This window comes from Rhamphochromis longiceps, linkage group LG17, assembly GCF_057381845.1.
Source record: "Rhamphochromis longiceps isolate RC_006_pf linkage group LG17, R_longiceps_female_GT1.1, whole genome shotgun sequence".
Classification (NCBI taxonomy): Eukaryota; Metazoa; Chordata; class Actinopteri; order Cichliformes; family Cichlidae; genus Rhamphochromis; species Rhamphochromis longiceps.
Genome location: NC_140573.1, coordinates 14387148 through 14412516, shown reverse-complemented (window position 1 = coordinate 14412516; position 25369 = coordinate 14387148). Strand labels below are relative to the sequence as shown.

The window sequence follows — 25369 nt, the reverse complement described above, 5'->3', positions numbered from 1 at the left end:
GGGTGCCCTAACACCAGTTGCTCAGTTTTATTTCTTTCAAATCAAACCTTAATCTGAAAAATGCATTTGATTACTTGTGATAATGCCAAGGCTGAAGCAATAAAATACAAATATCTATAATTTTTAATCTTTCATTTAGCATTTTATATAGATGAAATTACCACAGCACAAATGTATTGTGCTGCGAATTGAAAATCAAACAAAAACCAAATAACCAAATAAAATGAACAAACATATCTTACATGGCAGCAACAAAGGGTATTTTAGATGAACACAAATAAGAACAGTCAGGAATGAGCAAAAAACTCAAGTTTTTATTTTAAGATACTGAAAAAAAAAACGTTACAAAAGTGGAAGCACTACTGGGCAAGAAACCAATGAATGAATGAATAAAAGATGACTTTATGAAAATGATGAAAAACAGCAGTTAAGCCAATGCAACCCAACTATAAATCCCTCCCTGTAAACCAAACACACAACATGTCAAATAACTGTAAACCCTATTCTATCATTTTTCAAATGCAAAGCATACAAAGTGATATTTTCATTAATTTTTGAAAAAAAAATTAAATGACATGAACTATATTATTAATCCACACACCTTATTTTAGAAACCATTAATACTTTTGTCCATTAAAAAACAAACAAACAAACATCTTGCAGTTTTTCTGTATAATTTGAACTATAGATTTTTAAGCACATCAACACCAAAGCTTACTCTAAAAATATGCGAACATTTAACAATTCAGACTGCTAAATATAAATTTTCTCCTCACACAGAACACTCATTTTTTCCACAACTTTTTTCCAAAACACTGAAAATAGTTTTGACAAATTCTGATTTGTGTGCAAGAAAAGTACAAACTCTGCTTTTCTTTTATCAATTTAGCTTTTGGTTTGGAAGGAGTTGAAGCTGGAAATACTGTAGCGACTGACTGATGAGGATATGGGAGAGCCTAAGTCTAAACTGTTCCTGCGGGAGCTTCGTCGTGAGCCACTCCGGGAGCCTGTGGTGGATCCTGGGGCAGAGGCAACATTGTATGGACTACTGATGCCTCTCGAAGACACAGATGACGCCTGGAGCATTTTAACGCCAGTGCTTTCCTCTGTCAGGCAGTTATCCAGAGCCTCTTTGTAAGAGATTTTAAGTTTACTTTTGGGGCATGTTAGGTTCTTTGTGTGGTATTTCGTATCTTGGAGCTTCTGGCCTGCTCTCCCATCCAGCCAACCCATTTTCAAGGCATCTTCTATGGTTCTTCTACCACCCATTTCTGGGTCATACAGACCTCCTGTTACAACTTGGAACTCCATGAATCTCTGTCCTGCTTCATATGGCAGCCACATCTCCTTAACTGCCTCAGGAACTGACATTTTTCTCTTCATTTTTACATCTTCAAAGCCAATATAGGCTTTTTGAGCAGGCTTAAGTTTAGTGGCCATGTCTTCAGTTATTATGCCCATACGACATGCCTCTTGGATGCTGACCCTTCTGCCACTTGCAGGATCAACAATTCCTCCAGTGCACGCCTGGGCCTCAAGCAGTCTCTGGGTAGTGATGGAATCCACTAGATCACGATTTAACGCCTCTGTGACAGATATCTTCTCTACGTTGTCTGTGTCAAAAATGGCACCAATAGGTTCTTGTTCACCCACTATTTCAACAGGAGAGGACAGAGTGAAAGATACACTGGACATGTGTTTATGGAAATCAGGTGAATCTTGCGAAACACTGCTGGCGCTTCGCTCTGTGACAGTGGTCGTCTTTGTTGTGGTCATTTTAGCGAGAGTGGGAGATAAGGGTCTTGACACCAGTGAGGATGATCGTGAGGATGATGTCGACAAAGAGGGAACTGAGCCTTCTGATGTTCTTAAATTTGATGATGAAGATGTTTTTGTAGTTGTTGATGATGATGTTACTGAAGATATTCCCAAAGGTGTTCTTGAAGTTGTTGATGATGATGATGATGATTTCACTGAAGATGTGCCCAAGGCAGCTGGCTGTCCAAACGATGAGCTATGTTTGGTCTTTCTGGTGATGATATCAGCGAATTCATTAATGGTGATGGCTCGTGCACGATACTGAGCTACAACTGATTCATCAATTAATCGCTTTTCAAGCAGTTCTGTAATGTCATACTGTCTTCCAGTTTTCTTGTCATTAATAAGAAACTTTACAGAACCATCTGGAGCAGTAATAGTGACCTCTTCCCATTCACACTCTTGGTCGGACAGCTCCAGGAAGGTCTCGTAGTCAATAAGCCCTTTGTCATATGCTTCTCGGACTGTCATCTCTTTATTGGTGTCTGGGTCCACGATCAATACTCTCCTCTTCCTCAGAGTGTTCTTCTGTGTTGACTCTTGACTTTTCTTGTCGATTATAGGCAAAAGCATGAGGCCGGTCTTCTTATCTGGGATACAGCGGTTCTTAAGCTCCGTGTAGGTTAGGTTTTCTTCCGTGTTAGGGTCAAAGAAACCTTTAGTATCAGCATTCTGATCAGAGAGGATCTTAATCATTCCGTCATCCAGGTAGCCTCTTTTGTAGGCTACATTCACATCAATACGATGACTGTGTTCCGGATCAATGATACCACCACTGGCAATTTGGGCCTCTAGTAGACGAATGCCATGGCCTTTCTCCACTAGACCTTTCTCAATGGCCTGAAAGAGAGAGATAGTCTTGTCTGTACCAGGCAGTCTGTAACCAGTCACAGCCCTTTCTGCCGCTAGCAGGTTATCTTTAAACTCTGGCCCAAACAGTCTTCTATTGTAGGCTTCACTAACAGTTAGATAGAGATTGTTCACAGGATCAACTATAAAACCTGAGGCAGCCTGAGCTTCAAGCAGTTCAAGAGTGGTCCCAGATTTCAACAGTCCATCTTTCATTGCCTGATAAATTGTCAGTACTTTATCACTGGCCTGATCATAAACTCCTGCTATGCAGGTGGAACCTCTCAGATAGGAGCGTAGACGCTCTTCAACCTCTTGGCTAGTCAAGCTACCTTGATTCAACTTGTCAATATCAGACCGCTGCAGCAAGTTTGCATCCACTAGATCCACAACAGACACCTGGCCTCTAAGCCCCTGGACAGTTGCTGGCTTTTTAGGTTCAGGGAGAAGCAAAAGACCTGTGCTTGGATCAGCTTTACATTTTTTCTTCAGGGATACATAAGGAGTTCCTTGCTTGGTGTCTGGGTCCAGATAACAGTCAGGACCCTGACTTAAGGCATGGTATAGATCCTGATCTATGAGATTCCTATTTAGTGCAATGTTTTTGGGTAGGAATATACTGAGGTCAGGGTCCAATATACCCCCTACAGACTCTTGAGCTTGAAGCACACGCAGAGCTGTGTCCTTGTCAATTAATCCCTTCTTCATGGCCTGGCCAGCTGACAGAAGTTTGCCAGTAGTAAGGTCTTTGTAGCCTATAGCAGCAGCTTCCGCTGCAAACAATTTTGATTCATCCTCTTTATCCACTACTCCTCTGGCACATGCTTCTTTGACTGTTAGTTTCTGGTTAGTTCTGAGGTCAATGATGTGACCTGTGGCAGCCTGAGCTTCCAGTAGCATGTCAGCACTATCAGATGACAGAATTTTCATTTTCTTTGCCTCTGTAAAGGACATTTTCCTTGAAGGCCCAACTGCCACACCAGCAATGGATCCAGTCCCTTTTAGAAAGACTTTCTTATCCACAGAGACTTCTGGGACTGTTTTCTTTCCCTTCAGTAGTTGGTCAAATGTTGATTTGTCCAGGACCCCACAATCAAGCAACTGCTGTGCTGAGACTGGTTTGCGAACACCATCAAACATTAGTTTGGAAGGGTCCTTCCTCTCGGTGACTGGTAAAAGTATCAGGCCTGTGTGAGGCTCTGATTTGCATCTTCTCTTTAAAGCCCCATAGCTGACATCACGTTCTGTGTCTGGATCAAGGTAACAATCGGGGTTCTGGTTTAATGCACGAAGCAGATCTTGATCCAGAAGATTACGCTTTATAGCTGTGTCTCTAGGTAGAAACACGCTAAGGGCTGGATCTAGAATGCCACCTGCAGATTCCTGGGCTTGCAGCAGACGTAGTCCTGTTTTTTTGTCAATTATTCCCTTCTTCATCGCCTCAAACACTGAAAGAGGCTTGGTTGTGTAAGGGTCTCTGTAGCCAACAGCAGCAGCCTCTGCTGCCAAGAGTTTCTCTCGATCTTTACTGTCCACTACTCCCCTTGCACATGCCTCCTCTACTGTCAACTTCTGATTTGATGTAGGCTCAATAATGTAACCTGTAGCAGCCTGGGCTTCCAGAAGTAAATCTGCACTATCTGGGGGCATGATCATCTGTTTCTTGGCTTCTGCTAAAGAAATCTTCCCTGAAGGCCCAGCTATTACACCAGCAATTGAACCAGTCCCTTTTAGAAAGATCTTTTTATCCACGGAGACCTCAGGGACAGTCTTCTGTCCTTTTACTAGCTGGTTAAATGTTTCCCTGTCAAGAACCCCACAATCAAGCAACTGCTGTGCTGAGATTGGTTTGCGGACACCATCAAACATGAGTTTGGAAGGGTCCTTCCTCTCAGTGACTGGTAAAAGTATCAGGCCTGTGTGAGGCTCTGATTTGCATCTTCTCTTTAAAGCCCCATAGCTGGCATCACGTTCTGTGTCTGGATCAAGGTAACAATCGGGGTTCTGATTTAATGCACGACAGAGTTCCTGATCCACAAGGTTACGCTTTATAGCTGTGTCTCTCGGAAGGAACACGCTAAGGTTTGGATCTAGAATCCCACCTGCAGATTCCTGGGCCTGCAGCAGACGTAGTCCTGTTTTTTTGTCAATTATTCCCTTCTTCATCGCCTCAAACACTGAAAGAGGCTTGGTTGTGTAAGGGTCTCTGTAGCCAACAGCAGCAGCCTCTGCTGCCAAGAGTTTGTCTCGATCACTACTGTCCACCACTCCTCTTGCACATGCCTCTTCTACTGTCAGCTTCTGATTGGATATGGGATCAATGATGTGACCTGTCGCTGCCTGGGCCTCCAGTAGTAAATCTACACTGTCTAAGGGCATGAGCATCTGTTTCTTGGCCTCTGATAAAGACAGTTTCCCTAAAGGTCCAGCCACCACACCAGCAATCACTCCTGTCCCCTTTAGAGAGATCTTCTTGTCTGCAGACACCTCTGGGACAGTCTTCTCCCCCTTCAGTAGTTGGTTAAATGTTGGTTTGTCCAGCACCCCACAATCAAGCAAGTCCTTTGCTGTTACTGGTTTACGTACACCATCAAAGACCAGTTTAGTAGGATCTAGTTTCTCTGAGACTGGCAAAAGTAGCAGACCAGTATGAGGCTCTATCTTGCATCTTTTTTTCAAAGTCTCATAGCTGGCATCATGCTCAGTTTCCGGGTCAATGTAACATTCAGGATCTTGTTTCAGAGCATGACGAAGGTTTTCATCTAAAAGGTTGCGCTTAATAGCTGTGTCTTTAGGCAGGAACACACTGAGATTGGGATCTAGAATTCCTCCCACTGATTCTTGGGCCTGCAGTAGACGCAGTGCAGTCTTATTGTCAATCAATCCTTTCTTCATGGCCTCAAACACTGAGAGAGGCTTGGCAACTTTAGGATCCTTGTAGCCAACAGCAGCGGCCTCAGCTGCCAATAATTTGTCTCTATCTCTTATATCCACTACTCCTCTGGTGCATGCCTCTTCTACAGTCAACTTCTGATTTGTTTGAGGGTCAATTATATGACCAGTTGCAGCCTGCGCTTCCAGTAGCAAATCTGCAGTATCCTCAGGTAGCAACATTTGTCTCTTGGCTTCTGACAAGGACATTTTGCCTTGCTTCCCAGCTACCACCCCAGCAATTGGCCCAGTCCCCTTCAGATTGACATTTTTATCAACAGACACTTCTGGGATGGTTTTCTTCCCCTTTTCTAGATCTTTAAATGTTGGCTTGTCCAGGACACTGCAATCCAGCAGCTGCTTGGCTGTGACAGGTTTTCGAACACCATCAAAAATAAGTTTGGAGGGATCTATCTTCTCAGTGACAGGAAGAAGAAGAAGGCCCGTGTGTGGTTCTACCTTACATCTTCTCTTCATTGACATATAACTTACACCGTCCTCGTTTTCTGGGTCCAGGTAGAGCTCAGGTCTTTGACTCAAAGCACGGCATAAGTTGTCATCAATTAGGCCACGCTCAATGGCTGTGTCTTTGGGAAGGAACACACTGAGTACTGGATCTAGAATGCCCCCCACAGACTCCTGAGCTTGTAAAAGACGCAGTGTTGTGTTTCTGTCAATTAGTCCCATCTTCATGGCCTGAAATACTGAAAGAGGTTTATTTGTCCCAGGTCCATTATATCCTACAGCTGCAGCTTCTGCTGCTAGCAACCTCTCTCTGTCCTTATCATCAATCACACCATGATTACATGCTTCTTCAACTGTCAACTTTTGATTAGTTCTGGGGTCAATGATGTGTCCTGTAGCGGCTTGAGCATCCAGAAGCAAATTGATGGCATCTGCTGGGAGGAGATTTTCATTCTTGGCTTCAGTGAAAGTCAGTTTTGCAAACTGAGGTCCAGAAATGGAGCCTGGACCTTTTAGACCTTCAACTACCACCCCGGCTATTGGGCCTGTACCTTTTAAATTGACTTTTTTGTCAACAGACACTTCAGGGACAGTCCTATGTCCCTTCACCAGCTGGTTACATGTTTGTTTATCCAAAACACCACAATTGAGCAACTGGTCTGCTGTCACTGTCTTACGGACTCCATCAAAAATCAGAGTGGAAGGATCCAAGGTTGGGGGTTCTCTGGCAGTCTTCAGTTCAGTTTCTATGTTCTTTCTGACAATGGTGACCTCATGTAATTCTTTCTGGGTGGCTGACAGTTTAATTTTATATGACTCTTCAAGCTCACGTAACTCTCTCATCAGCCTTTCTATCTCACTTTTCAAAGATTTCTTTTCCCTCTCCGAAATATCCTTGTCTGTCTCATACTGCCTAATCAGGCCATGTTTGCTATCACACTGGTCCTTCCAGTGACTTAAATCCCTCTTCACTCTTTCGTTCTCCTCCTGTAGACGCTGCTTATTGCGATACTCAGATTCTAAGGACAGTTTAATGCGGCTGAGTTCCTCCTCTAGTCTTAAGATGTGGTCTTTGTCCTTTTCTGACAACTGCAATTTCAGCAACAGAGTGTCTCTCTCGGTTACAATTTCATTATACTGGGACTGAAGGGATTGCATGGTGGCTCTTATCTGCAGGAAATAAAGAGAGAGAAAAGAGACGAGAAGTTACTCAACTCAAAAATACTCATATATTAACAGTATAGATGAGGAACCTCATTTATTTCTTTTTCATTTTTTGTATACAACCAGTGGTTATTGAGGACAGTGCACATTCTTGCTCTTTTCAATCTTTCACAGTGCAAGAATTCTTTCTGCGGAAAGAATATTTGGGTGCACAGCTTATTTAGAAACAATAAAAGCATTTTCTCAAAAAAGTTTTTTGTTGTCGTTACAACTCAAACCTTTTTACATTTTTGTAAAAGAAAAACAGCTGGCAATAGTGTTAAAAGTTGAAATATAAAAAGCAAGTCTGTGCCTGTTCTGCCAAATTGTCATTTGGTTTGCTATACTAGTGATATAACAAAAAATGGCTAATTCTATTTAACGACCAGAAAGCAAGACTGATTTGCAAAACAGCACAGATACATAAAACCAATAGATGTGGGCCAATCGTGATCACCTGATTTTAGTTTGTAAGAGGAGTTGTCATAAGCATTTTTGGAAACTGTAAATTTCTGAAGTCATGCCAGTGCTGTTTTACAAGATTGCAAAAGGTGTCTTTAAGCCCATTAAGATGTACTAAAAATATAAGAAACAATGATCAGAATCTAGTAGACCAGGAAACCAGCGGCAGTGATGGTGCTGATCATTCTGGGCAAATAAAGTGACCCCAAAAAAGCAAGCGAACTGCACTAACTCTAACCCTTAACTCCCCATCTTTCCACAGTGTGTACAGGGAGACAGTGGAATAGGAAGGCTGTCAGGTAGAGAGGCACAGATTATGTTTGCATGCGAGTTTATACACATGCAAGTTTATTCAAACACATACAGACAGTATGTGTTCAAATCAGAGTTGCATCTACAAGAGGCACTCCAGCATGCAAGGAAAGGGTTTGCTTCAGACTAGCTAGAGCTACAGTTGCTACTTGAATGCTTCAAGTGGTGAAGACTCTGATTTGGAAAGACGAGAACAGTCCAGGACTAAGCACCAAACTTCCGTGTACCTCGGTGGCCTGCGTTTGTATTTTCTCAGTCTCCACTTTGAGTTTCTCCCTCTCAGAGGAGAGCTCGGAGACCAGGTTGCGGTAGTCTAAATTACTGCGCTCACTGGCCTGTAGCTGCAGCTCCAGCGCAGTAATCTGCGAGGAGAGCTCATCATCACTTCCCTGTTTGGCCCTCAAGAGTTCATCTTTCTCATGTCGTGTTGTCCTTAGCTCCTCATCCAGTCTCAGCCTCTCTTTGGTCTGAGCTTCTGTCAGCTCCTTCAGCCTTTGAAGCTCAACTGAGTTCGCATTCAGTATCTTGCTTTTCTCCTCTATAGATTTATAAAGACCTTCATTCCTGAGGTTTGCCTCTTTGACTTTGAGCTGCTCCTCAAGCAGCTGCTGCTGAAGGGCTTTCAGGTCAGAGCTCAGCTGTGTGATGTGCTCTGCAGAGGTCTTGTTCTGTCTCAAGCTTTTCTCTAGCTCCTCCTGCAACTGAAGACGCTCTTCTTCACCTCTCTTTTCAGAATTGCTGGCTTGTTCTTGGCTTTGGCGTAGTGCAACGATAGTGCTGCTGTGTTCTGCCAGGGTCATGTTGGTCTTCTCTAGCTCTGACTCGATCTGCCTTCTTCTGGCTACTTCTTCTTGGTTAGCTTGCCGCAAATTCTCCACCTGGCTCTCAAGTCCATCTCTTACAGCTTGGAGGTCCTTGATGCGTCCCTGTAAGCTTCTCATATTTTGCTCAACTCTGCTTCGCTCCCTGCTTTCTCTCTCCAGCTCCAATCGCAGTTTCTGAAGCTCCTCCTTGTACTCCCGCCCCTGGGTTACAGCCACTGATGAATTAGTTAGCTTCACTTGCAGCTGGGACAGAGTCTGTTCAAGCACACCCTGACCTTCTTCCGCAGTTTGTCTTCTGCGGGTCTCCTCCTCTAGACTGTGTGTGACATAAGCCAGTCGGTCACTCGTCTCCTGCAGGTCCTTCCTAACCTCAGCCAGCTCTGCTCTATACTGGCTACTTTGCTCGTCTCTCTGCCTCATCAACAGTTCCACCTGACTTTCCAATTCTCTTCTCTTGCGGCCTTCCTCGATGATTACAGCCCGCTGAGTGTGAGCTTCCTCATCTGCTGCCTTCCTTTGTTCCTCAACCTGGCTGATAGATATTCGGAGTCTCCGTAGCTCCTCCTCGAGATTCCTCCTCTCTGCCTCCATCCTGTCATACTGCAGCTGGAGCTCCACTGTATCCTCGTCCCTCTCAGCTGCCAGCCTTTGCATGTCTGCATGGCTGACGTGGATCTGAGATTCGTAGCTGAGCTTTAAGTTATTGATCTCCGTACTGTATTGGCTCCTTACCTTTGATATCTCCTTCTGCAGCTCCATGAACCTTGCTGTCTCGTCAGCAAGCTGTCGCCGGAGCTGTTCAATCTCAAGCTCTTTATTTGACAAAGTCTTCTCCACCTCCACCTTGGACCAACTGACTGTCTCCAGCTCGTTCTGCCTCTTTCTCAGCACTGCTTCATACTCTTCTTGCTGCTGAGTGTAGCGCTCTTCTGCTAGCTTCCTCTTCCTCTTTTCTTCATCCAGCAAGTAGTTGAGATGTTCCACCTGATCTCTGAGGCCTGCCAGCTGGCTCTGTGTGTTATCTAGGTTCTCCTTGGTGGCACTGCACTGCAACGATGCAGTTTGTTTCACCTCCTCCATTGACAGCAACTGTTCTTTTGACTGGTTCAGCTCCCGTTGGTACTGAGCAAGAGCATCTTCCAGTGATTTGTTCTTGGCGTTGCGGTCTCTCATATCGTCTCTCAGAAGGCGAAGTTCTTCTTCTAACAGGTCAATCCTTGTGTTACGAATCTGAAGGAAAGACAAAGAAAAGATGAATACAAATGTGTTTTTAAAAATGATAAATTAAACTTTCATTATTATTTTTTACCCACTTGTGTTGTGGTTAACAAGTATCCAGCATAACATTTGCTTAGCACAACCCTATTAACACCACATTCATATCGTGTTGCCATGAAGAAACATTCCATTCAGTTTGAGGCAAATCCAAAACCCCCAACCAGTTCTGACAGATACCTATGCCTTCCTGTTAAAAGGGAGTTTTTCCTTCCCACTGTCACCAAATGCTTGTTTATGGGGAGTGGGGGAGGGGGCGAGATGTTGTCATCTCATCGGATCGTTGGGTTTTTCTGTGTTATTGTAGAGTTTCATTTGCCATTATAATTAATTGAATTTAAAAAAACTATAGTTATCTCATGTCTCTTGCGTTTTCCACCAACTTTTCTGTATTTTAGGTCTTATTGAACAAAAAACTGCTTTTTTAAAAATCTTGATCATACTATAGAAGGTTATCCATATGAAACCACACACTTGGCTAACAGGTTATCAATCATAAGACGTGTGGTTGTGAGTTAGTGACAATGAAAAGACTCATCTTGAGACTACAAAACGGTTCTTAAATAACTAATAATCTGTCCATGGAGGTTGCTTGTACTTACAAAGTGAAATTAGTCACAAATGAGGTATGTGGTTTATCTCAACAAAACCTCCCTGTAATTGCTTTGTTCACTAACAGATTACTACAGTCATCCATAGCTACACTGTTATTATCTTAGTTTGCAACCATAACTTACTAACACTAAACTGCACCTTTAGCACAATGTCCAGCTGTGAAAGATATATTTTTCTCTAGATTGATACCATCTGATCTCAGAAGCTAAGTAGCATTGTGCCTGGTTAGTACTTGAATGGGAATACACATTTTTCCTTACCAAATGGTCTGCCTGGGAGTAGGCTACCAGTCTATAGTCCTATGTGAGAAAAAAATTTGCTTTCCATAGGATACTAATATCCAACATAGTGGATAGTAGGTTGCTTATTATGACTAGCTGCAACTTAGTCGCAACATATGTCCTTGGCATTGGTCATATCTAAGTGAACTTTACTCTCTTTATACTGAAACTCATGTATATAGCATCTGTAGTCTGTCAGTTCTTGGACAGTCAGTAACATCGCATTGCATGCAATGTGTGTCTTAATACTCTGTTAGCTGATGGATATTAATACACCGAGTTCATGAGCAAAAGACGCATGTAAATGGGAGCAACACAATGCTGACTGCAGGTGATGTTATTAACAACAATGGTTTGCTGGAAGGTATAAAGGAGTTCCTTTAACTTTAACGTTATATCAAAGATTAGGTGACAGATTTACCCCAAATTCTCATTCATAATCCCTGGGCAGTTTGATGACAAGATGTCATAAACAGAAAGAAAGAAAAAGAAGAAGAAAAAAGAAAGAAAACCATGATTACATCCAACAAGATATTTTTGGATGTTCAGCATTGGAGATCCGTACCTTGAGCTCCTCCATGTTTCTGAGCAAATCTCCTAGGAATCTGTAGTAGTCGTCAGAAAGGGTAAGCAACTCCATATATCGAGTCTGCAGTTGGGTAGCCTGGAACAGAGACAAATTTAATTTTAATTTTAAAAAAACATCAGAAAAATCAACTCTAACCTACAAGAAAAAACATGTCATGTACTAATGGTTTACTACATGTCTAATGTTTTTACTACAGTTGCATTACTTCATGATTGAGATCCACTGACGGCGACTTCAGCATTGTCCTCTTCACTGGGATGTTGAGCAAAGTTTCTAAACCAGAGGTGTAAGCTGCAAGGTCTGTTTCATAGTCCTGTTAAAAATAAAAATGAATAAATAAATAGAGGAAGTTGATCTTTTAATGAATCTGAGGCCAAATGCACTCGATTATTGACCTACTTACCTTGATAGCGTTCACACAGGCTTCATTGTCCTTCAGCACACTATCTACTGTCTCCCTCCTCACCTTGATTTCTGCATTCAGAGCCTAGAGAAACCCACAAAGTACAGATGTCAGGTATCTGATGCCTTCACAGAAAATTATTGGAAGTAGCTCTAATAATAGCAAAAGTTCAGCATATTACCTTCTGGTTGTTAATGAGGTCTTCCAGTGCTTGAACATTTTCTATTTTGGTGGCCTGTAGAGCCACCTGTTTTCTGCGAGTGGCTTCAATCCATTCAAGAATGGAAGTGCTGGTTTGCTTGTAGTGTTGCAGCTGAGGTAGATATGATCGAAGGTCCTGCATTCTGAGCAAGTGGAAGAGACGACCAGCATAAGTGAGTTATGTCACTTTTACTCAAACGCTGTCATGCCAAGTTTACAGATTAATATTGTTTTTTTATTACATTTAAAATACCGAAGCAACAAATGTTTTGTGCTTTGCTCGATCATTTTCTGCCAATCACAAATTGACATATGTGTATGTGAATAAGATGTTTTAAAAATAGATTCACATGTGTACAAGCAGCCTCATATACATATGGTTGAATATGGAATGAGTTATTTACTGCATGACTGTAAAGTCTTCAATTTCACATTAACAGTCAGTTATTATTAAAAACTGACAGAGCAGCATACCTCGTATCGAGCTGTAATTGGATTCGTCTCCAGCGGTCTGACAGCATGTTCACATCTTCTGTGTATTTTGTTAGCATCAGGTCACACCTGTGGGAGGATCCGCCCACCTGGCCGTTCCAGTGGCTCGCCTTGGACAACTCTGCCTCCATAGCATTTAGAATATCTTTCTTCTGATCCAGCTCTGCTTTGATGTTCTGCACATCGACACACGACACAACATTAATGATACGACTGCATCCACCGTATAATAAAAATCAGCCTGATAAGTGGAATTAAAGCATATGTCACAGCACAAAGGATATAAGAAAAATAGGGCAGTATTCACAAATGATTTGTCTGCTATTATCAAAGAGTAGGAAAACACCATTATCTTGCAAAAATACCTTCAGAGTTGACATATATTCCTCCACTTCCTCAGGAGACAGAGAAGTGGTCTCCTTTTCTGTCATTCTTGCTTCATAAACTTTCACAATGTCCTCGGCTCGTGCCACACTCTCCAGCATGTCCCTTAGAGCTCGTAGCCTAAAACAAGCATATGGAATAATCAAATATGCAAATATGCAAGGCATATGTGTGTTTGTCATAATGTAGATTATCTGTATGTAAAAGTATATTTTTTTGCAGATAATAATTGATCTTACAGTGCACAGTTATTAACTGTGCTTTTAAATTAATCAGAAGAACACACTAAGCTTTACGCCATCGTTTTGAGGTTTTGCCTTGTGTTATGTACCGCTGAACATAAGCTGATGAGCTGCTCTCCAGGCTGCCCAGTCTTTGGTTAATCACTCCAATCTCGCTGCGGAGGAACTGAGCTTTGTCTGAATCATTCACGCTTTCCAGCTCGTTTAGAATGCGCTCCTTCAAAAGTAAGTACTCAGCACGCATCGAGTCCACATCACGCTGCACAGTCTGAAAGATGCACATATATGTGTCGCGATAAATACAGGGTCGTTTTTGTTTTCATTCTACATGCATTTCTGTTATTCTTATATTTTATGCTTTCACCTCTAACTGAGAGATCTTGAGGCTACAGTCCTGCACGCCGTTGTCTCCGAAGCAGACATGGATGTGCTGACTCAGCATGTCTTCAGCGGCCTCCAGCCTCAATCTGAGCGAGTGCAGCTCTAATAAGCTGTGAGATGATGATGATGATGATGTGGATACCTTCCTCTTTCCTGCGTCCGTCTTGGTCACTTTTATCACTTCCTTCTTCACCACCTCTTTCTTTGCCTCCGCTTTCTTCTCGGCCTGTCTTCTGAGCTCTGCTCTCCGTCTTTCTTCTTCAAGCCTCCTGGCCTCTTCTTGGCGCATCCTGGCCTCTTCTTCAAGCCTCCTTGCGTCTTCTGCAGCAGCAGCTTGTACTTGCTGCTGCTGTAATATAATCAGCTGGTGTTGTTGCCCAGATGTTTGCTGTAATTGTTCCTGCTGGACAACTGTGGACAAAACGATTTTTAAAAAATAGATAAAAGTCTTTTCAAAAGTTCCCTAGATTCACTTATTCAATTCAATTATTCCATTATGAAGCACACAGACTCAAATGCATACTGTATACTGTACTTTACTGTAATATACTGAAATACGTACTAAAAATATTGAATTTGAGCAATGTTTATATACAAGTCTAAGAGACATCCGGCTAAAAAAACAAAAGCCAAGAAGTGCAAGAATAAACATATGGAGCTGAAAATGAGCGCAAGAGGTCCATCTGATATATGAGACTGAATAGAAATGTACAGAATAAACAGAACGTGTACTTGCGAGGTGATCATTACTACAAACACTTACTGTAAGTAGGTATCTGCACCACTAGCTGTTCATAGTGGGTCTGGGCATCATTGACCTGGTTCTCTATGCTCCTCTTGTCCTCATCAGCAAACATCTGGGAATTTACACTGTTCACTATAAACTCATCATAGTGAGTCTCCATGTTCTTGATCATTTTCCGGTACTCCTCTGGGCGCATCTTGGCCAACTGAACAGACACAGAAACATTAAGTTTAATTTGGACCCAAACAGATCTTTTCACCGAGAAGGAGAGGTCAGAGGTCAAATGTGACATGCTATTTTAAATCTTTGGTACCTTCTTTATGTTGACGATACTCACCACACTTGTAAGAAACATAGTTTCTAAGTTCTAAGGCTATGTTTATAAATTAATTTTCCACCAATAAATCATCAAGTGTTATAAGAATAACAGTGCAGTAAAATGATTGTGTGTGTTTTTTTAACACAAAGTACAAACTGGAGCAGTGAAAAGTTGCAAAAGGGACTTTGGTTTGAAGCAGCGGGTTTCGAGAGATGCTTAAATGTCTGTTTGAATGCCACAGAGTTATGCAGCACTCCAAAGTGTGCAACTATGGGAGCTGTTTCCCAGCATCTGGAGGTGGCTCAGAATGAGAGACGTTTACACACTTTTTAAGCCCATATTAAATGGAAGACTACAGCTGTTGGCTTAGAACAAACTGTAAAAGCAAAAACCCACCTTTAAAACCAAATAATTAAACGTTAATTAACACCATGTCACAACTTTTATTATGACCATTTGTTTTCTCCTTTGATACCTTGCAAGAGAGCAAAAGTTTGACTTTGACGTATGACTAAATATTTTTTTTACAGACAGCAGAGGCCGACTTCCAACACCTCGTCGGTCCTTACCATGGAGATGGTGAGGGAGTTGATGCGTTGGATATCCATGACGCAGTACTGCCAGGAGATGAGACTCTTGACGTTGATATAAAGCTGGCTCCAGATTGACAGGATTGCTTCGTAGTACTGCTCGTTTCTTTGCACGACACAGAGGTGAAATTTAAAGGTTTCAGGATTATCTTTCCAGCCAGAGCAAGAGTTATACAATCACCTTTAACAGTAAATGTCCAAATCAAAGCATTTTTTGTTTCTTACTTGTTGGCGAGACTGATGCTGATTGGATTAGGTGGCGGTACAATCAGGCACACAGAGGGCACCAACATATCCAGACCCCCCGGGCCAGTCACCAGCCACTTACTGCGCTGGTTGTTGTCCTTTAGGATAGCCTCATTGCCCTTAAGGATCACCTTCTGTGAGCCCAAAGGTCACATAAAACACATAAAACACATGAAACACAAGTTAGAATAAAAGAAAGAGAGAATGTCGGTGCAACGTAAAGTAAAAAATAAAAATACCAATATGTGTTTAACTTTGACATCTGAAAACTGACCTGGTCCTGCTTGAAGTCGCACAGAGCCTTGACAATGACGCCGCTGGTGTTCTTCTCTTCAGGGTTTCTGGGTTTCAGTCTCACGATCTCCTTGGACTTGCTGACCAGGTGTTTAACCTGCCTCCTATTTTCCACAATCTTCTCCTTTTCCCTCTGAAGACAAAAAAGGTTTCAGTCAGCCTGCCACTGTTTAGCCATTAACAACTGCTTTACTTTTCTAATTCGCCAACATTTTTGTCTCTCTGTAAATAATGAAGTCGCACAGAATGGCCTGTCCTGTATGAAACATATGACCTGCAATCCAGAACTGGTTTGGGTTTTTTTGAGAGTTCTGTTTCCATTTTTGTAACTAATGCCATAACTACTAGGCATGCAGTCTGCCTTTACAGTACAAATAATGTTTCTTTTAAAAGAATGGGCTGAATTTGAGCATGTCTGTAACAAGATGCCAACAACCAAAATAGTACTTTCTATTGTTTGGCAAAAGTTTGAGGGCTAAGATGCATGTTTCTCCTGGACTGTAAAAACTGGGGTTCTGGTCCAGAATGAGTAAAAGAAACATTTGGTCATTCGAAGGTATTATCCAATGGTATTGGAGTTGCTTCACTATTAGGTGGTACACTCAAAACTAATTTGTCCAAAATCCTGCCCATTTTTTAATTATGTGTAAATGTTCTATGTGATTTTATAACATAAGTACAATAAGTAAAACGTTAAATTCAAAGAAAACTTTTTTTACATTCAGTTTATTCCGAGCAACCTCTCCTGATGAATTATGGAGATGCTGGTAATGGTGTTGTGGTTCTTTTTTGGGGGTTTTGTTTTGGTTTGTTTGTTTTTCCATAACTCGTGTATCTGCAAATATACACATTCTGTATTTTTCATATGAAAGAAACTATACTGTGGTGGGGCTTGCTAATTTCTTGTTTTTGATTTATGTATGTTTTGTTTTGTTTTGTTTTACTTCATATGTTTCATATGTTGTTTGTTATTTAAGACAAAAAAAAATTAAATGAATGAGAGGTAAAACTTGAGGGGGTAGGGACAAATAAGTAAATACTTCAGCCTACTCCTTTTCAAACAAATAATGGAATGATATTTTGTAATGATTGTGAATGTTTGAAATGTTTGAAATAAAAATGAACTGAACTGAATTATCTGGCTAAATAATCCACTGACTTTATATATTTCAGGCTTTGTGTTGTTGTTTACTGTAGTGCCTGAGACATGAAATTTTCAAAAGGTCATCCTTAGAGATGGGTACCGGTGTCCGGTGCCATGATGGCACCGGTTCTGACATAAACGGTAGTAACCAGACCGAAAAGCAGCGCACATTTCGGTGCTTTATTTCGGTGCTTTTTTTTCCTGAGCTGTGATACACTTCTAGCCAATCATTTTACGTTTCCGAGGATAGTAGGCGGGCCCAGGTACGTACGTTCTTTTAGAGCAGAGCTACAGATTAAAAATGTCCAAGGCGAAGCGGTCAAAAGTCTGGCTGTACTTCACAGCAAAATATGCAAACTCAGCAGCCTGCAACAAGTGCTTTAAGCTGATACTGTGATACTGTCAAAGGAGGTAACACCTCAAATCCGATGAAACACCTGGCGACGCATAGCCCAGAAATGCGCCGTATTTGATAGCTTGCTGCGAGACCTCACACCGAGCGCATCTACTGCGGGTGGGTTGCCTGTTATGCAACATCCCCCAAAAACACGAAGAGGAGAGTCCTGGCCCCTAGCCCTGCCAGTGTAGCAGAAATGATGACGGATGATGATGCAGCAGCAGCCGTTCTTCTCTGCGTGAGTAGCTAATTTACGTTGAGTAGGCTAACCACGTTATTACATTAATGCATGTAAGGTGAACTAGCAAACCTCATAGCTACATGCGGCTGTCTTCCTGTTTGATGGCAGATACTCCCTTCACCCTGGACAAAAAGGCTAAAACGACCAAAGAAAAAGTGGAAAACAGTTAAACATGAGAGGTTTAGGACAAAGTTTGTGTTTTTTCCATTGTTTAAGCACTGCTTCCAGCCAAGAGTGATACCATATATGCCCCATAGCTGCAGAAAAGGCTAACATTGTTATCTTTTTACAAAAAAACAGCTGAACATGAGAGGTTTTTGGACCAATTTTGTGTTCTCCATTCTTTAAGCACCGGTTTGAGCACCGTTTGAGCACCGGCACCGTTTCAAAAGTACCGATTTGGCACCGGTATCGGATAAAACCTAAACGATACCCATCCCTACTCATCCTACATCAAAGATCTACTGTATGTTCAGTCTAATCAGTTTTATCTCGCTATGCTAAACGTCTAAACACACGCGATCAAGCTCCTGATGCCTAGCTGATGAGTTACTGCTGTAATGACGCTGTCGTACCTCCAGGTTTCTGAGGAGCTCCTGCAGGGTCTCCAGAGAAGTGTTCTTGTCGCAGATGAAATTCTTACGAACCGTCTCGTGTTCCTTCTGCAGAGCACTGTACGTCTCGTTGGCCTCCTTGAAAAACTAAATGCACACGTGTGTAAGCATATGTGATGTGAGTTTCAGGAGAAAACACGCACAATTTGTGAAATACTGAGTGAAATCTAGCATGAAGTTAATTGTAGTTTCCCAGTCTCATTATGATAAGTAAACAAGCAATTTTTATGTGTACATAACAACTGAAAAGCTGAAAGCGAATCAAAATGCTAATGTAGCAACAAGAAATCAGAGGTGTCATGGTGCATCTTTTACATGCACTCTTATTCACAGTGTCCGTCAGTGTGACTGACTCCTGCAGGTTCATGTTTATTAGAGTAGCTTTAAGTTACCTGGCTGTACGCTAAATTCTCCTTCTGGTGAGTGTCGATGCATTTTGTTATTTGAAGGAGCCAGCTCCACTGAGTCTGCAGGGTGTCACTATAAGCCTGAAGAGAATGCACAAGCACACAAACACTGGAAAAAAAGCCAAGCTTTTACTTGCAGGTTTATAACTAGTTGTTTTTGGACTGAGATTTCTACTTCTGATCGCTCCAGACCTCGATCTTGTCCGATGCAGGGTGGTCATTCTTCAGGAGGTTGTCCACTTTGGCCTTCAGCCTATTCAGATCCTTTTCTTTTACTTCCAGGGCACTCATCAGTTTCTGTTATATAAGAAGAGGTGGATAATCACAGGGACACAGGAAAAACATCAGGATGCAGCAAGAGGGAAGTTCTGTGGCTTCGCTGTAAGTGGATGACTAATCGCAGCTGCCAAAATCCAATCTACCACAGATGATTGCTCCATTATGAGATGCAGATTACTACATAAAAGACATCAGCGCCATTTAGGCTCAAGGAATTGCCAAGAATGTTTATTGCCTAAAATGAAGCTCGTAAAATTGGAAATTAAAAAGTGGATTTTTTGCAGCATCTACTGAATCCAGCTCTATATTTGTTCCCTTGTGATCCGATGTTTGACTAACCGAGTAGCTCTCCTGCTTTCTGGGGATATACTGGTCGATGTTCTTGTCTCCCCAGTCAAACATCAGTTCCTCTTCCTCCTTCTCATTCACCCACATGATCTCTTTGGATATTTCCTGAATGATCTGCTGGAACTCTCGCAGCTGCTGGGTCCGATCATGGGACTTTTTCTAGCAGGGTTAAACAGGGTTAAAGTGAATCAATTTAATACAAATCTCTAGCGATTAACAGGGAAATACACTACACAGAGATAATATTTAGTTTCTTCACCTGGAGATTGTCCCATTCCTGATCCAGAGCCTTAAGATTGGCTTTGTCTCCTGTCTTCATCTGGGGGAAGAGAATGAGTCAAATTATGTGTTTCAAAATAAAGTGATGTGTCAATATTTGCAAATGCTAATAATCAAAACAGATACTAATAATAACAAATCGCTATCTGACCAATAGCGGATCATTTTTATTTGTTTAGGTTATTTATCTCTTTACCCTGTGATCTTCTTTAACACTGGTTTAGTTTTGTCACTTTAAATATCCCAAACAATAGATCAACGGCGCTTCTGTTTGAAGCAACAGTGAATCTCAGCATCGTCTCATCATCACAGCATTGATACTGAACCTGCTGACTGAACCCACCAGGTCATCTCTGGCTCGATCGAACTCGACGCTCCTCTGGATGGAGCTGTGAAACCTCTGGTGGCTCATGAGCTGCTGCTCGATGGCTGCAGGATCGTCTCCCCATGAAGCTGTTTCAATCAGACGCTGCACGGAGTAGATCGAGTTTTAGAGAAGACTTCAGACACAGGCACTTCATGTCACCAGCAGGTGGCGGCAGAGATACAAGTTAAACCAGCAATTTGCTGGTAAATTCATGCACCACTTGGGGTCAAAGATCAGCAATCCACTCAGAAAGAAATGATTTAGCACTGAGTGTAAAACAATAGCTCCTTTTAGCTTCTATTTGTACTTAACCACAATGAGCACATGATCCCTTAATACTGTGTCTACACCAACATAGCAGAGCATTCTTCTCTATGCTCTGTGTTAAATGCTGTGAATGTTGTGTTATCATAGTGATCATGGTTCAGCGAGATCTGTCATTTGGTTTACCGACACCTTTTATTACACTGTCATAAAGTGACACGGCACTTAACCATCTAGTTAGTGGGCATTAATGTCACTTTTGTTGTTGAAGAAGTAGGTCTTTCTTTCACTTTAGGTTTATTTCACAAAGATTTCTTTTGTGTAAAGGCTCTGTTTCTCCAGTTAAACATAAAAAATACTTTTTCTTGAACTGTTTAACAATTTTAATTATTTTAATGTAGTTGTTCACATTTTTAGTGTGTTTAAAGAACTATAATATATTAAATATACTGTGGAGCATTTTAACTTCTGTTGTGTTTAAATGTGCTATGATATGAAATGAGCTGATTATCTGTTGTGTGTAACAAACGTCTCTGACTTACTAATGTGACAAATTACATCAACTTCTCTTAATCTGAAAAAATGAAGGCTGGTGTTAACCGAAATCAGGTGATCAAAATGCAACAATTTTAGGGTATTTAAGACTGAAATAAATGCGCAAAAAACCCTGTCAAAAATGTAAAAGAAAAAAACAAGCCTCCAACAAATCTTTTGAAATGTAAATGTTGCCTAAATTTCACCGAATATTGATTTTTAGTAGATTTCTTAGCTTTTAAGTATATTCTTCTCGACTCCCCCAAGTTCGGGTGCTTGACCACCATCTACTGCAGGTAATGCACAGTTTAATGCACACTGTAGTAATGCCCCTCAAGCTTTACCAAGACACCTTAACCCAGGATTCCTTAAAGGGCTCATGAATGTCAGAAGACTGATCTTCAAAAGCAGCTGCAGGTGCACGTTAGGTATTAAGTTGGGTGTGTCTATACACGCCTTTTGCTGTGCAATCCAGCCCATAGCATCATGATAGCTCCTTCCGGGTTCCTCCCAGCCAACGGAGCCCCCCTTGGTGCTCTTCCTTCTCTGCGTGGTGCCTGAGATGGCCATGTGGACCCCCTTCAGCTGGCTATTGTACATCTCCACACTATGGATTAGAAAACAGAAAAAGATGAGACTTGGAATGAACAGCATATGCTATACAAAGAATATATTTTTATAAAAATTCATGAAATCTCTGTTTGTCCATCCATCTGTCCGGTCAACAAACATTCATCCCATCTTCTTTAAAAATGGGAGATTAATTACTGACTGCCTGAGGAAATTTGGACTAAGTTTAAAGCTTGAGATACATTCACTATCCTTTTGAACAGCAACTGAATTACTTAATTACCTGCATGTGACGCATTCAAGAGACAGTTACATTTCAGTGTCAAAATCATGGGTAACACTGACCTCGGATGGGCACTGTTCTAGTAAAAGAAAACTGAGATGATTAAGACAGAGAGAGAAATCTGGCCTTCCTTACCTTCTCATTACGTTCTCATTAGGCTGTCCCATCTGCCTCAGGTCGGCCCCGCAGCTCTTCAGATTTTGAATGGCCTCTTTGGCCATCCCCATGAAGTACTCGGCCTCACTCGGGTTTCCACCCTGCAATACACAGACACAAGGAGGTGTACAAATCCAGAAAACTGAATGGGCACACTTGGAGTATAGATGTCTTTTGTCCTTGTTGTGCTTTAGATTGAATTATTTCCATTTAGAAGTGCCAAAAAATGTCAAAACTTCAGAAAAACAACTTTTACAACCCACGGAAGAAGATGATTTATGACAAGGACAAAGCGGTTGTGATAGTCTGCCGATATAAGTAGTCAACAAGACAATAAATCACACGCCCACAAATTTTAAGGTGAGTTTTGCACTTGCGATGAACTTCACAGTAACATAAATAATTCATGATAGGTTGCTTAACAGCTAAACTAAGGAAGGGTGTAAATTTAAAGTGGACTGACAGTTGCAATACTGCTCAAGGGGCCAGTTCTAAAAATCACATCCAACAGGGAGTTAAACAAAAATGAAACATTATCTATCTGGTGTCTCTCACAGATTCTGACCGTACACCAAAAGCCTACACATCCAGCTACTCCAATTACAGCCGCACAACGTTTCTGTCATTCTTTCTGTTTCTTTTTGCCTCAGAGGACAGGCTACAACACTACACTCTTCATGTGAAATAAAAACCCTCCTGACTGGGCTAACTGACTTTTATCTGCACTTCTAGCAGTAAAAGCACAATAAGTAACACAAATAAGAAAAGAAAACACAACTCACAGCTTGAATGTAGTACTCGGCTTTCTGCAGGTACTCGTTGCACTGGCTCTGCAGGATAGCGGCCTTCTGGTTGATAGAAGTAAGTGTAGAGCCACTGTGGAGGGCAGCGAAGTAAACTCATTAACATTAAGATCTTCAGCTTTAACTATTACCAAAATATTCCCAGTTACCGCAGCGGTTCCCAGTTTTTTTCACCGTGTGTTCCCCTAAAACAAAGCAGTGTCTCCTTTTGCATATATCATCATAATCCACAAACTGAAAAGATATGGTCATGGTTATGGCTAGATTTTTCAAATACATTAGCTAAAAAAATACACTGCAACGGATTACATCAGTACGGGCTCAACAGCTGGTATGTATAGTCAACATTCATACACAATGTGCCAAAGAAACTCTTTTCACTGCTATTATAAACATTACAATTTTCTTTTAATATTGTTTTAGGTTTAATTTGATAGGAAAGCACTGCAGGCACGCAGGAAAGTGAGGGGAAAAGTCTGGAGCAGACTTGAACACAGATCTTTAGTGGGGCCTTTGGTATATGGGCTCAAACACACGAGCTGTGGCAGCAGCCACAAATCTAAAAATTTAGAAAAATAAGTGTTGTTATGATAGAGATCTCTCTGTTTCCTAGAAACAAGGAGATATAGAGACAGAAAAAAGCTATCACCCCAGATAACCAGCTATCACTGCTGCTTATAGTACGTGTTATCAATTCTGAGGTACTAAACTATTTATGCTGGCTGTATATGAGCAAAATGTTTTGTACAGTCTGAGCTGAAACTCAGATAAGCATCCAAATTTCTACAAAATACACTTTTCCTGAAACCTGCTCTGGTTTTCACAGACACACATACAAACTACAATGTTGACCTCATTCTAAAATATGCATAAATAATAATAATGGATACTTTATTGATCCCCATGGGGAAATTACTTGTTTTTCTCTGCATTTGACCCATTCACTCAGTGAAGCAGTGGGCAGCCCACTAAGCAGGCGCCCGGGGAGCAGTGTGTAGGGACGGTACCTTGCTCAGGGGTACCTCAGGGTAGCCGTTAAGTGGATTCGAACCGCCGACCTTCCGATCATGGGGCGACCACTTTACCTACTGAGCTATCCCTGCCCCATAAAGACCCACTCTATGTATCTCTATTATCAATTTTATTGACCAGTTTTGATATACTTGTGTTATCACACATATCATAACTATTGCCCTAAAAATCTAAGCTGACATTGGCTTATTTAACTAGCTATGAATGAGGGCACTGTTTCCAAATAACACCTGTAATATCTCTGTCATCTCTACACTTGTATTTCTTGTTTTACTTACCATCCAGAAAAAAGTGCTACCAGCTATAATAAACAATGTAATAAATGTACTTATATTTGCCATAAGCTGCCCCAGGTACTTTTCCCTTAATCACAGGGCTTACATGAGTACCTTATCTCAAACATCACTCCCTGATATAAAACTATCAAAGCCATAAACGAAGTTGCTCTGACTCACAACTTATGTTTGCGAATTAAATAAATCTGCCCGTTCCTCAAAGTGCGGGGTCAGAAACACAATCCTTGTGCTGCTGATAGAGTCGCATGTGTTAAAGCGACACGCGTGTCCGTGGGTCTGTGAAGCAGCAGAGGGAGGCGGCAATTTAACGCGGACTGTAAATCTCGTTTCTCCCCGGGGAGGTTTGCTCCTGTGCAGAGCAGAAGCTGAGGAACAATTGAAAAGACGTGCCAAAGACAACAGCTGTATGTCAGCATCACGACGTGTATCACTGCGCATTATCAGTGCGTATGATCAGTTATGTCACTGACGTGACTCTGCAAACCAATCTGAGTTAAACATCACTTTATTTTGTTTTATACACAATTACCACCAGCTTTACTTCAGTGTTACAAAACAAGTGGAAATGCTGTTACTTTGCAGAACAAGAACATTTCCCTGTAATTATACTCTTGCGGGCTGATGTGCATTGAATTGCTTTGTTCGCTTTTTTAAAGGCCAGTGAGTATCGGGTGTTTTTAGTGTTTGCAGGGCCCAAAAAAACAACACAGGCTGTCACGGTTAATAGTTAATAATCTATCGTGCGCTGCAGTTCACACATTGGCCACAGGTGCAAAAAGAAACGCAAAACTTGTGGAAGATAGAGTTTAAATTCATACCCCATTCCGCTGATCGCGCCCCCGCCGGCGCCGCTCATCGCCCCCCCTCCCATGCTGGCCCCACGCCACGTCATTCCTCTCGTGGTTCCGGCTCTCATGCTGCTCGCCATTCCGCTAGCCATCCCACCTCCCTTCACGGACTTTGAATAGGTGAAGGTTTTGTGTCCGTCGTGTCCGTACTGGTCGTATCCGTTACCCCCTCCGTGGAAGCCGTCGCTCCGTGCGTACTGGTAGGTGGATTCTCCAGTCAACTCTCCCCTGGAGTTGGCCCTGCGGAGCATGTTCAGGGCCTGCTGAGACCCGTACGCTGACATGGTGACCAGAGAACTGCAGCCTCGGCGGCTCCACAGAAGTTACTGGACGAAACTAAGTGGACGGAAACAACCTGACAGGTTGCCGCCCTCTCTCTCTCTCCACTCTGTCCGCCCTGGTCCCTCCGGTGCAGACTGCAAACCGAGAGCAGGACGGGACCGTTTTTGGAGCCTTGTGACCACACCTCTCTGTCTGTCAGCCAAAAACTTTTTTCTTTCTCTATCTCTCTTTCTGCCACTCCCCTGTCTACTCAGCTGGAGACAGTGTGTGTGTGTGTGTGTGTGTGTGTGTGTGTGTGTGTGTG

The 25369-nt window shown here is 42.0% G+C and overlaps 1 protein-coding gene across 2 annotated transcripts; it reads right to left on the bottom strand.

Annotated features, from left to right (window-relative positions):
• Positions 1-294: 294 nt before the first annotated feature.
• Positions 295-25369, bottom strand: dspb (desmoplakin b). 2 transcript variants are annotated; one of them, XM_085386834.1, is made up of 24 exons: positions 24754-25369; positions 22587-22680; positions 21784-21905; positions 21252-21402; positions 19974-20099; positions 19611-19670; positions 19343-19510; positions 18917-19021; positions 18710-18805; positions 18279-18404; positions 15902-16054; positions 15607-15761; positions 15361-15487; positions 14491-14677; positions 13711-14138; positions 13436-13614; positions 13086-13224; positions 12703-12896; positions 12209-12371; positions 12028-12111; positions 11830-11937; positions 11601-11699; positions 8268-10094; positions 295-7233 (listed from the first exon to the last, which is right to left on the bottom strand). In XM_085386834.1, exons 1-24 carry the CDS (start codon positions 25065-25067, stop codon positions 886-888), a joined length of 11553 nt encoding a protein of 3850 aa, XP_085242960.1. In that variant the 5' UTR covers positions 25068-25369; the 3' UTR covers positions 295-885. The 2 variants fall into 2 exon arrangements, with proteins under 2 accessions (XP_085242960.1, XP_085242961.1); XM_085386835.1 differs by having other exon boundaries at positions 9597-10094; positions 24754-25303.